The sequence below is a fragment of the Monodelphis domestica genome, chromosome 7 (assembly GCF_027887165.1).
Source record: "Monodelphis domestica isolate mMonDom1 chromosome 7, mMonDom1.pri, whole genome shotgun sequence".
Lineage (NCBI taxonomy): Eukaryota > Metazoa > Chordata > Mammalia > Didelphimorphia > Didelphidae > Monodelphis > Monodelphis domestica.
The window spans coordinates 222,423,784-222,436,536 of NC_077233.1; the positions used below are offsets into that span (position 1 = coordinate 222,423,784).

The following is a 12,753-nucleotide window of genomic DNA, read 5'->3' on the forward strand; positions in this document are numbered from 1 at the left end:
CCAATTAAAGTCAAACTAGACAAGATAAAATACCTGGGAATCTACTTGCCAAGACAAATTCAGGAATTATATGAACATAACTACAAAACATTCCACACAGATAAATCTAGATGTACATAATTGGAAAAACATCAATTGCTCATGGGTAGGATGAGGTAATATTATAAAAATGACAATCCTGCCTAAATTAATTTACTTATTCAGTGCTATACCTATCAAACTACCAAAATACTTTTTTATGGAATTAGAAAAAATTATTACAAAGTTCATCTGGAAGAACAAAAGATCAAGGATATCCAGGGAAATCATGGGAAAAAAAACTTGGGAAAGATGGAGACCTAGTGTTACCAGATTTCAAACTGTACTATAAAGCAGTGATCATCGAAATGATATGATACTGGCTTAGAGATACAAGGATGTATTAATGGAATAGACTAGGGGTAAATGATAGTAGCAAGAGTGTTTGGTAAACCCAAAGATCCCAACTTTTGGAATAAGAACCCACTATTTGACAAAAACTGCTGGGAGAATTAGAAAACAGTATGGGAGAAATTAGGTTTAGATCAACATCTTACACCCCATATCAAGATTAATTCAAAGAGTGAAATCATAAATAAATTAGATGAACATAGAATAATATACCTGTCAGATCTATGGGAAAGGAAGGAATTTAAGACTAAGCAGGAGATAGAGAACACTATAAAATGTAAAATGAGTAATTTTGATTGTATTAAATTAAAAAGTTTCTGTACAGATAAAACCAATGGAACCAAAATTAGAAGGGAAACAACAAATTGAGAAAAAACTTTATAACAAAAACCTCTGACAAAGGTCTAATTTTTCAAATTTATAAGGAGCTAAGTCAATTGTACAAAAAATAAAGTCATTCCCCAATGGACAAATAGTCAAAGGACATGAATTGGCAGTTTTCAGATAAAGAAATCAAAACTATCAATAAGCACATGAAAAAGTGTTCTAAATCTCTCATACTTCATGAAATGCAAATCAAAACAACATTGAGGTACCACCTTACACCTAGCAAATTGGCCAATATGACAGCAAAGGAAAATAATAAATGTTGGAGGGATTGTGGCAAAATCAGGACACTAATGCATTATTGGTGGAGTTGGGAATTAATCCAGCCATTCTGGAAGGCAATTTGGAATTATACCCAAAGGACTTTAAAAGAATGCATACTCTTTGATCCAGCAATACCACTACTAATACCAATAATACTACTAATACCAAAGAGATAATAAGGAAAAAGACTTGTATAAAAATATTCATAGCTGCACTCTTTGTAGTAGCAAAACATTGGAAAATGAAGGATTGTCCCTTGATTGAGGAATGACCAAATTGTGGTATATAATGGTGATGGAATACTACTGTGTATAAGGAATGATGATCTGGAGGATTTCTATATGAACTAGGAGAACCTAAATGAACTGATGCAAAGTGAAATGAACAGAACCAGGAGAATATTGTACACAGAAAGTAAAGCATTGTGAAAGTAATCCAATGTAGTGGACTTAATAGTAGTAATGCAACAAACCAGGACACTCCTGAAGGACTAATGGGAAAGAATGCTAACCACTTTGAGAGAAATAACTATGGGAGTAGAAATGCAAAAGAAGAACATATGACATCACTTATCACATGTAATGGGTATGTGATTTGGGGTTCAGGCTTTGAAAGATTGCTCTATATCAAAAATGAATAATATGGAAATAGATATCAAGTGAGAACATTTGTACGACCCAGTGGAATTGCTTGTCGGCTCTGAGAGGGGGAAGGAAAGAAGAGAGAGAAAGAAAATGGATCATGTAAATATGGAAAAATATTTAAAAATAAAAATAAATTCCCAACTAAACATTGAATTAAAAATCCTGAAAAAAAAAGGTGAGATCAATTTTTAAAAATGGTCCCCATAGTTGGTATTTTTGCCCAGGCATTTTTCTTTTTTTATGAGATAATTTGATTTTCATGGAAATACCCAGAATTTTCCAGAAATGACTGGTAGAAAATAAAAAGAACAATGAAATGCAATTTAAAAAAAGAAAGAAAAAACCAGGCAGGATTAAAAAATGTTATTCTCTGCATAAGCAGCATTTTTCTGCCATTCATCGAGAGGATGAGCTTGCCCATTGTCATGGCAACAGAAGAATGGTCAGGTGTTTACTAGGAAATGGGTTCTGTATGGACAGTTGTTCTAAGTGATGGGCAGTCATTGGTGTTTGCAGAATTGCCCTTCAGAGAAACTGCTAAAAAGCTAGTGCTGCTTCAAGAATTCCATTTCAGGCTCTAGTGGTGAGAATATATAAACTTTAGTTCTGAAAGTGGGCCCTGAGATTAGTGACAGAAGTTATACAAATTACAGCACGTGCAGAACTATCTACTCAGCTTTCATCTATTTACGGGAAGACGGTCCATAGTGGAGAAGATTTGTCAAAATGAATTGTGGGGTAAATTCTATTCTTACTTAGCCTACCTTTTCTTAAATTCATGTAGATTTGGTGGAAGTGTGATAAACACCAAATTGTTGCACTTCTCAAGCTGGTTTTCCTTTTAAAGAATGTCTTATACTTTATCATTTAATATCAAAGTAGACTTTGCTTCTTTAAGAGATGGAATAGTAATTTATATATTTCATGATAGCAATCTAGTAGAAAAAAAGAGTATCTGAAAATGCATCATTTTGAGGGGAAATTGCTTCTGTTATCAGATAGTGCCTGATATTTTCCTGAATATATTTTGCCTCAATCATTGACATTTTGATTTCATTTGTTGAATTGTGTTAAACTAAGTCAGGGTGAGGTTGATAGTCAAACTACTGATTTTACCCTAGAGATTATCTAGTTTTGAGAGAGAATATTTTTGAAGAAACAAAGTTTATTTAATTTCTAGAATTATATAAGACTGAAAATCCTAGTGAGTATTTTAGTTATGAATGATTAAAGTATTATATATGAACTCATCAGTTTAATTTATCAACAACTATTCAAAATATTATATATTTTAAATTTCTAGACAATATTGCATTTTAAAGCTTCAAATTTTTGATAAATATTATTCAAAGAAACATTATATGTGTGAATAATAGAAAGCATCATTTTTTTTGTTTGGGTTTCATTATTTTTTTAGATAATTTCTGCAAATATCATTTCTACATAATGCCAAATAAATGATTTGGAAGAAATGAACCAATGTATTAATTAAGAATCAATGTATTCAGTAAGAAATTAGTTTCCTCACAAGGGAATTGTGCTGTGAAATGTTTCCAAAACCCATTATTTCAAGTCAATATATTCCACCATATAGAGATATAGAGATACAGGGTAAATTGTCAATCTTAAGAACTTAATGAGGGGCAGTTACATGGCTCAGTGGATAGAAAGCTAGGCCTGGAGATGCAAAGTCTTGGGTACAAATCTGTCCTGAGACTTTGTGACTCTGAGCAAGTAATTTAATCCCAAATGCCTAGCCCTTACTGCTCTCCTGCCTTGGAACCAATACTTAGTTCTGTCATCCTATGACAGAAAGTAAGGGTTTAAAAATTTTTTTAAAGAAAAATTTAACAAATTTAATCTCTGTAAAGAGAGAGCATAGTGTGGCAGAGGGTATAGAATCAGAAAACCTACATTGAAATCTTGACTATTTACTATTTGTGTGGCCGTCCACAAGTGTCTGGGCCTCAGTTTTATCATCTTACAAAGAAGAGGCTGGTCTATTTAGATAATGTCTAAGATTTTTAAATTTTTTTATTTTTTAAATTTTATGAATCTTATTTCCATGTGTTTTTTGAAAACTGAAATGACTGAGAAAACAAAGGTTTCATCTTTTGAGCATTTTGACTTATTAAGTAATGCATGGCAATTGCCCAGCAAATTGGGACCAGTCCATTCCTTAGCTAAGGACTGGACCCCAAATATGGGAAGAGACAGACTTTTATGCATTTAAATTAATTGTTAGACTAATTGATTTAAAGGAAGAAATACAACATTAGATAATCTAACTTCTAATTGTAGGAAAGATTAGGGACTGTTCAATTTGGGAGAGAGAGAGTGAATAAGTACAATTCACTGAATGCAGAAAAAGAGGTGTTTCCCTCCCCCCCAAGTGTCTGTAAACAGTCAAAGGAACTTGGAAACAATACCATTGGTCAGTATGGGGCCATTTTTCAGAGAAGACACATGGGTTGTTTGAAATGTGCAATTGTGAGAAAACTCCTTGTGTCCATCTTTGGATTGGACCGGGTTTATGGTCAGCATTGCCTAGGTCCTTAGGATAAGGGTCTCTAAGTAGTAGGTAGAAGTGGTTCAGTTTTCCAGCCAGGCAGGGCTAGATTTAGCCAGTGTAACAAGGTTTTCCCCCATTTCTTTTGATGAATAGAGTTTTCTCATAGGACAGAATGTGTACTTGAGCCATAATTGAATGGTAAGAAATGCAAGCTAGCTCCAGAACTGAATCAAAATTGAGTCAGTTTGGTGCACTCAGTTTCCACAGTTAACTATTTGCTGTCCTAATCTCCTTGTCCATCATGGTTGTATTCTTGGGGCTGGTGCCAGCTAATTTATACACCTTATGCAAATTGACTCCATTAACTCTCTGGAACAGGGATCAAGATTGGAGTGACAGATAGTCGTATTTCCATATCTAAGATTCATAGATGAAATTGTGGCAAATACTTAAGGGAAATCTCTTCTTTCAACAGTATTTTCTTCTCAAGAGTGTGGTATGGTCTCCTGATGATATGGTGATGAACAATTTGGGAGGAGACAGAAAGGAACAAGTGTATTTTTTAACCTCTTGAGTTAGAGTTAGGAAGATCTGACTGAATTGGTTTAGGCAAGTTATAAGAAAATTAACCTTTTCTCAAACATCTTGTCTAATTCTCCTTTGTTTTCAATTGTTTATATAGTGACATTATATCAAACAGGTTAGATGAATATCATTGCATCAAAATGATCAAAGCACTAATAGTGAGGAATTGGACGAACTCTTAAGTAACTGCCATTTCTGTATTATCAATGAAGAAAAGGTAGAAAAATGCTGTCTTGTTGAGATGAGTCCTTTCCTAGTTTTTCAATTCAGTTGATTTTATATTTTTTGAGTGTGCACAACCTGCCAAATATTTTAAGACAAAGAACTGTCACTGTTTCTTTCTGTGGGTGCTTGCATGTAAAGGAGATGAAGCAGTTAAATGTTTCTCTTTCACCATTTTTATATCTAATAATGAAATTGCAAAAAGGTGATTATGAAAACTGTTGCTTAAAAGTGAATATTCTTTCTACCAAACCACAGAATTTAGGAAGGCTTTCTGGAAGTGAAGAAATTCAGGGAAAATTTTCAGTAAAGGGAAAAGAAGTGTTTTGATTGGCAGGAGTTAGGAAGGCATTCCAGGCATTACTGATAACATAAAAAGAGTGGGAAAGGAAAAAGTAAGAGGCCAGACTGATTCCTGCCCACTGAACTTCAAAGAGTGAGTGAGAAAAGATGAGTGAAGATGATTTTAAGCATAAGAAATAGGACTGAATTTGTCAGACGTTCACAGCAATCAGTGGCAAGCCATTGATTAATCATTTGCTTTTTATTCTAAGCCTTTAAAATAGTCAATGCATGGCAATAACACAAGTCATTCATTTGTGGCTTCATCCCTGATGAGTTAACTCTCACTCATTTCCTTTCAGCATGACAGATTGGTTAAAATAACTGTTTGGGAAATGAATGTTGCACCAGGGATTAAGGCTATCAACATGTGGGAAACAGTAATTAGTTTGGAAGGCCAAAGATGAAAAAAGCAGCTGTAGTCTCTGGAGGGAGCTGGAGTATACCCACTGGTACCCTTATGTATTTCCGCTATATGCTGTGATTTCATTGCCTCTTTCTTTATTGAATTAGGCTTGTAACCTCTTCTTCCTGCATTGAGAAAACCCACTTTTTAGATCTGATTGCCCTTTTTAGTGGACTAGATCAGAATCTGGCACTCACTAGTTCCCCTGCTCCCAATACAGAGGGGCAAACATATCTAGGGTGTTTCAAAAGTCATGGTACAGTTTTAAGTTATTAAAACTTTTAAAAGATTTGGTGAGAATTAGAATTAAGCTATTAAAGCTTCCCTGTTGTACATTGAAGGGTTGGAAATCCAACACTTATTTTGAGAAATGAGGAAATTGTGATTGAGAAATAATTCATCCAAGTTCACTGAGCTGAACTCGGAAGTTCAGGTCTCCTAAATTTTGAATCTGAAGCTTATTTTCCTATTCCTTTCTTCTCTACACTACCTGAAACTCTACCATTTAAAACAGTGGTAGAGATCCCCTGCTTAACAAGTATGTGGAGCCCTTGACTTGATTTTTTCTGGCCTTTGGAATAATGTTGCTATAGTAACTGTTGCTACCCTTCAGAGAATCATTTCTTCCCTAGCCAATAATTCAGTTATCCTATTCAGAGTAGTCTTTAAAGGTTTAAAGGTCTGAACTGGTGAAGAGCTGTGAGTGATGGATAATCTGCTAATTAGTATTTATAAGGGATTTCAAGTGAGAATATTCTTGGTCCACCCTGGGCAAAAAATTTGCTGTGTCCTTTGAATAACACCTCAAAACATGTTGTACCTTTCTTTTGATCTCATTTTTCTTTCTCTTTTCCTCTTCCTTTCTCTATTCCCCCGAATGTTCTTTCCTTTAAAATTTAATATCTTAACTTTTCTTCTCTCTTTCCTTTCCACTGTTAACTGGATATAATATAGAACTGAAGCATCTTTTGTTGTTGACTGTTTTATTGAATGTTGTTTGAGATAATTTGTTCTTAATTTGCATTTTTTGAAAGTAAGTTGTCAATTGTATTTTTCTTCCTCTTTCTATTTCTTTCTCTTTTTCTCTTTCTTTTTTTCTCCATCTCTTCCTTCCTTTCTTTGTTTCTTCCTTTCTTTCTTTCCTTCCCTTTGACCTTAGAATTAATACTATGTATTGGTTCCAACACAGACAAGTGGTAAGGACTATGCAATGGGGGTTAAATGGCTTGTCCAGGGTCACACAGCTGTGATGTATCTGAGGTCAGATTTGAACCCAGAACCTCCCTTCTCTAGGACTGGTTCTTAATCCATTCAACCATCAAGCTACCCCTTTTATTGTATTTTTCAATCCAGTCTATATTGTTACTTTTTTTTTTTTTAGGAAGTCCTATATTAATTCCCCTCCCTTCCAAAGATTAATAGTCTTCCATAGAAAAAAATTTTCTACCACAAAACAAACTATTGATTACTGTAGTTTTGCTTTTTTTTTTAATTCCTTATCTTCCATCTTAGAGCCAATATTGTGTATTGGTTCCAAGGCAGAAGAGAGGTAAGGGTTAGGCAATGGGACTTAAGTGATCGACTGGGGTTACTCAGCCTGGAAGTGACTGAGGTCATATTTAAACTCAGAACCTCCTGTCTGTAGGCCTTGATCTCTATCCATTGAGCCACCTAGCTGTCCCCCTGTGCTTCTTTTGAAATACAAATATTTCTAAGAGGGCTATCATACTAAAGAAGCAATGAATCAATCATAGATCAGTGAATCTTATTTTAATCTATTATTTCCTTTCTGATACCTAGTAGAGATCACATCCTAAGGAAATGGGAATTTTCCCATAGGAATAGTAGAGGAGGGAAAAAAAAGAGTTAATTGGGAGCGTAAGACATTAGTTAGATAGGATTGGATTTACCATAAAAGGATTCTGGGCATCTTGACTAGACTTGGTACCTGGGAGGCAAGTAAATAGGAGCACTAGGAAGTAGGAGAGGGATATTGAAGACAAATGGCAAATTTCACAATTTTTCCTCCTTGTTGGTCTTGGGAAGAGAATGATAACTGTTTCTTTCCTGCCTGGCAAGGTCAATAATGTGCTTTTGTACTGTTGGCTGGAATAGCCTTAAAAAAAGACCCCACCTCTACTTCAAGAATGTAAATAAGTAAAATAAGCCTTAGATTATTTTATTATTAGGTTATGGGTACTCTCAAGCATTTCATTTGTACAGTTGTGTGCATTTCAGCAGGGTAACTTCTACTAAGTATGTCCTATTTTCCTCTCTTCCAGGAGGAATGCAAGCAAATCTTGGCTCGTCAGAAGTTGAGTTCCCAGTCGGATTCCCATGATGATGAAATTTCTCCTCCTCCTCCAAATCCTGTTGTGAAGGCACGTTGCAGACGAGGTGGTGTGAGTGCCGAAGTCTACACTGAGGAGGATGCTGTCTCCTACGTGAGAAAGGTGATTTCTTAGGAGTCAGTTTGTCCTAGAGCCTATGAGTGGAAAGCTTGGCAAGTCCTCTTTCTGGTGGAAAAAATGAGGAAGACATTGGAATCACCAAACCATTTTTTCCAATATTTTAGACTATCTTAAGGAATTGGTGAACTGCCAGTAACTCTTGTTATCCTTTTTTCCCTGCTAGACTCATACCTCCTGAAATATTTTGAAGGAAATGAGAGTGAATAATTATATAATAATACCTTATGTTTCTGTAATAAATATCCATATGTAATGCTTTCACATCTATAATTTCATCTGATCTCTTCTCCACAATCCTCTGCGACTGTCATTATTATCCTTCTTTGATGGATGATGAGATTGCAATCCAGAGAGTGATTTGGTTTGGATCCCATGCCTGGGGAGATGAAATATGGCCAATTGGATAGATAGCCAGCCTTGAAAACAGGAAGATTGAGGTTCAAGTTCTGCCTCTGATACATAGTGACAGTATGACCCTTCTTGACCATTCACTTAATTTCTTAGAACTCTAGGCAACTCTCTGAGATTGTTATTACAGCTGGCATTTATTTAATGCTTTAAGGTTTACAAGGCTTTTTATAGGTATTTTCTTATTTAATCCTCACACCATACCTGAGAGGTAGGTGTTCTTATCTTCATTGTAAATTTACATTTGAGGAAACTGAGGCAGACAGATGAAATGATTTTCCCTAGGGTCATACAGCTAGTAAAGGGATTTGAACTTAGATCTTCCTGATTTCAGGTCAAGAGCTCAAATTCCTGTGTCACCAAGATGCCTATAAACATCAGAAAAAATGCAAATTTTCCTTGGTAGAAGGAGTTTTCTGTTTTGGGAATATTCTATACCAATGAAATCATAGGTCCTAACCTTATTCACCCAGCTGGTACTAAGAACTCCTAGATTTTCCGACTCCTTAAAATACATTTGAAATGATTTAAACTACTGTAGGATCCTTGTAACCAAGGGGATATGGTCTGAAACCTATGGTAGATGGCTGAAATTGTGGATAGTACTGAACCCTATACAGCCAGTTCTCACTTTTACTTAAAAAACAAACAAACAAAAAAAAACACTTACCTTCTGTGTTAGAATCAATACTAAGAATTGGTTCCAAGGCAAAAGACTGGTATGGACTAGGCAATGGGGGTCAAGTTACTTGCCCAGGGTCACACAACAGGGAGGTGTCTGAGACCAGATTTGAACCCAGGACCTCCCATCTCTAGGTCTGGTTTTCTATCCGCTGAGCTACCTAGCTTCCCTTGTTTTCACTTTTATGAAATGAAGATAATGAAATCTGGAGTCAAGAAGACCTGAATTTAAATGCAGACATTTATGATCCTAGAAAAGTCACTTAATGTTTCCCTCAGGTTCCTCATCTGCTAAAAAAAGGGATTATAGTAGCACCTACCTCACAGAGTTGTTATGAGGATTCAATGAGATTTTTTCATGTATATATTAATTATATATCATATGTGATATACAATTATATTTTTATGTGATCTATTATGTATATTTTAAAACAATAATAGCTTGCATTTATATAGCATTAAAATTTTTCATAGCACTATATGCATATATATGATCAAATAAACTAGGATTACCAAGGAAATAAAATGTATATACATACATAACTCATAGGTATTGTAAATTATTATTATTCCTATAATACTTCTTTTTAGGGTAATGTAATTATAAAACCTTAGGGTAATAATGGATGTAATGCCACCTTTAGAAATACCAACTATTGGAGGGCAGCTGGGTAGCTCAGTGAGTCAGGCCTAGAGATGGGAGGTCCTAGGTTCAAATTTGGCCTCAGCCACTTCCCAGCTGTGTGACCCTGGGCAAGTCACTTAACCCCCTTTGCCTAGTCTTTACCACTCTTCTTCCTTGGAACCAACACACAGCATTGATTCCAAGATGGAAGGTGAGGGTTTAAAAAAATTAAAGAGAAATACCAACTATTAGTCTTTTGGAAGGAGGGAAGTTTTTTGTTTAGAAAAACAGTGGCTAAGAAAACCTCTAACTGTTCCTATGCTGTCTTGTTGCTTGATAGAAAAGCAATCACATTTGTGCATCTGTCATTGTCTTCCTTTGAGGGCTGGCTTAAGAGTTCTTATTCGACCTGGACAGGAGTGGTATTAGTTGACTCAAGACATGTCTCTGATAAGAGTTGTTTCATTTTGATTGTACTTTGGAGATGCAGAAGGGATTGGGATTTAATTTTTGATGTAGTCCTTAGACCACAGTGAGCACACTACTAGGAGTCAGTTATTCTAGCATTCAGAGAACGTCATAGCCGGGAAAAACACTGACCGTATCACTTATCTTGTGGCTACTACTTGCAATCTAAAACAGCATAATAGATAATATTGAATGTCTGATATCTGTTTCCCTGAAGGGTAGTATGTAATGTATGTAAAATACATGGCGTTATACTGGAGTATAAGATTGCACTGGGGACACATTAAATACATACACACATATACATTTTAACAAATGTATATATTTTAATGCCATGAAATCCTACTTATTTTTTCCCATTGATCTTTTTTCTTTTAATGATACTTTTTTTTACTCTTTTTTTTAATAACCCTTACCTTTCATCTTAGAATCAATACTGTGTATTGGTTCTAAGGCAGAAGAAAATGGTAAAGTCTAGGCAATGGGGGTTAAGTGACTTGCCCAGGGTCACACAGCTAGGAAGTTTCTCAAGCCATATTTGATCCCAGAAATTCCTGCCTCTACACCTGACTCTTAATCCATTGACCCACTTAGCTTCTGATATTTATTCATTTTTAATATGCTTAAAACATTTTTTTTCAGTTCCAAATTCTTCTTCTCTTCCAACCCTCCCCCAACACATTGCCTATTGGTGTTTATTTGTGATAAATAAAAAATGAATTTCATTGATTATAGTGAAAGCTCAAAGTCTCTTGTCATTGGAAACACATTGATGGGAGGAATGGAGGTCATTTTATGATCTTATTAGTGGTATAAGAATTCCTTGTCCTGCATTTTTTCATAAGAATAATGCATCATTTCATTTATGTGAAACCTCAAATGAAAATTTCTATAAAATGCCAAAGAGTCTGACCTAGAGGTATCCACTGATGGAAGAAATAATGCAAGACTGACAGTCAGTGGAGTATCACCCATTAGAGAGAAATGAAGATTTAATGTTGTTTTCATAAAAAGAAAAATTATTTTCTTACTTGTTGCTCCTTGCTATAAAACCATGGGATCTCTTCCTCAGGATCAATCCCAGCATGAATTGTTGTTCTCCTTCTTAGTTGGTGACTTTTAGCAGTTACAGAGTGCATTGACCCATACATAGTAAGCCAAACTCTCTTTTAAGGAAGAGTAATTATCTTTGCTTTTTTCTTCCAGGTGATTCCCAAAGACTACAAAACGATGACTGCCTTGGCGAAGGCCATCTCTAAGAATGTGCTCTTTGCTCACCTTGATGACAACGAGAGGAGGTATGACTTGGTTATCCCAATGGTTGGGCTGGCTATAAGTAGTTTCCCCAAATATGAATCCTTAAAATAAAACAAAGCAAAAACAAAAAGTAACCAACCTGGTAACATAAGATTTCAATTGATCAATCAATATTTATTAAGCACCTACTCTTTGCCAGGCACTGTGCTAAATCCTGGGTAATACAAAAGAGGCAGAAGCAATCTCTATCCTCAGGGAATTTATAATCTACTGGGGGAGACAACATGCAAATAAATGTATGTCCAGAAAGTTCTATACACTACAGGATAAACAGGTTATAATTAACAGAGGGAAGGCATTGGAATTAAGAGGGTTTGGGGAAGGCTTCTTGTTTTTCCAATTTAGAAACTGTGGGTACCTGCCTACATCCAAAAAATGCTATTAATTTCTCGTGTCTGTAAGATGTTCACTCCTTTTTCTCTCCATCTTCACTCACTCATGATGGAGGCTTTCATTTTAAGGACAAGAGTGTTATCCTTCTCTTAGAATGCCAGATTCACTGGGCTTACAAAGAAACAAATTAGGCTATCTATGCTTCACTGTTTAAAAGCAGATGGACCTTGCTTTTGAAAAATTGTGCCTACATTAAAAGTGTGTGGGTCTAATCACATTTTAATTATACCAGTAGAACTTTACTTTAAATAAACAATGATAGACCCTCTTATAAGGCACAGAGTTCTCTTTTCATTTTCTATGAAAAAACAAACAAACAAACAAACAACAAAAAAACCCCAACAAACCAACCCTGGATAAATTCACTTCTAACTCTCTGGTCTAAGGACCTTCAGTTCCTTCAGTTGTAAAACAAGGGGGTTGGACTTTGATTAGCTATCTTGAAAAAATAAACATATAAATTTTGTTGATTCTTTGATTCACAACCATCACAACCATTTCTGGAAATACTCACAATTGCCTTGTTTGATGGCTCACATCTGTAGTCCCTGCAAGGTAAGGAGTTCCCAGTTAGAACTAAAGAGTCCAAATTAAGTCTG

The 12,753-nt window shown here is 35.3% G+C and overlaps 1 protein-coding gene across 1 annotated transcript in view; it reads left to right on the forward strand.

The window, feature by feature from the left end:
• Window positions 1-12,753, forward strand: part of PRKAR1B (protein kinase cAMP-dependent type I regulatory subunit beta) — a 264,107-nt gene that overhangs the window by 41,468 nt on the left and 209,886 nt on the right. The window contains exons 3-4 of the mRNA XM_001367311.4: window positions 8,074-8,244; window positions 11,651-11,742. Of these exons, the coding sequence (XP_001367348.4) occupies window positions 8,074-8,244; window positions 11,651-11,742 (263 nt within the window). The remainder of the gene's footprint in view (window positions 1-8,073; window positions 8,245-11,650; window positions 11,743-12,753) is intronic.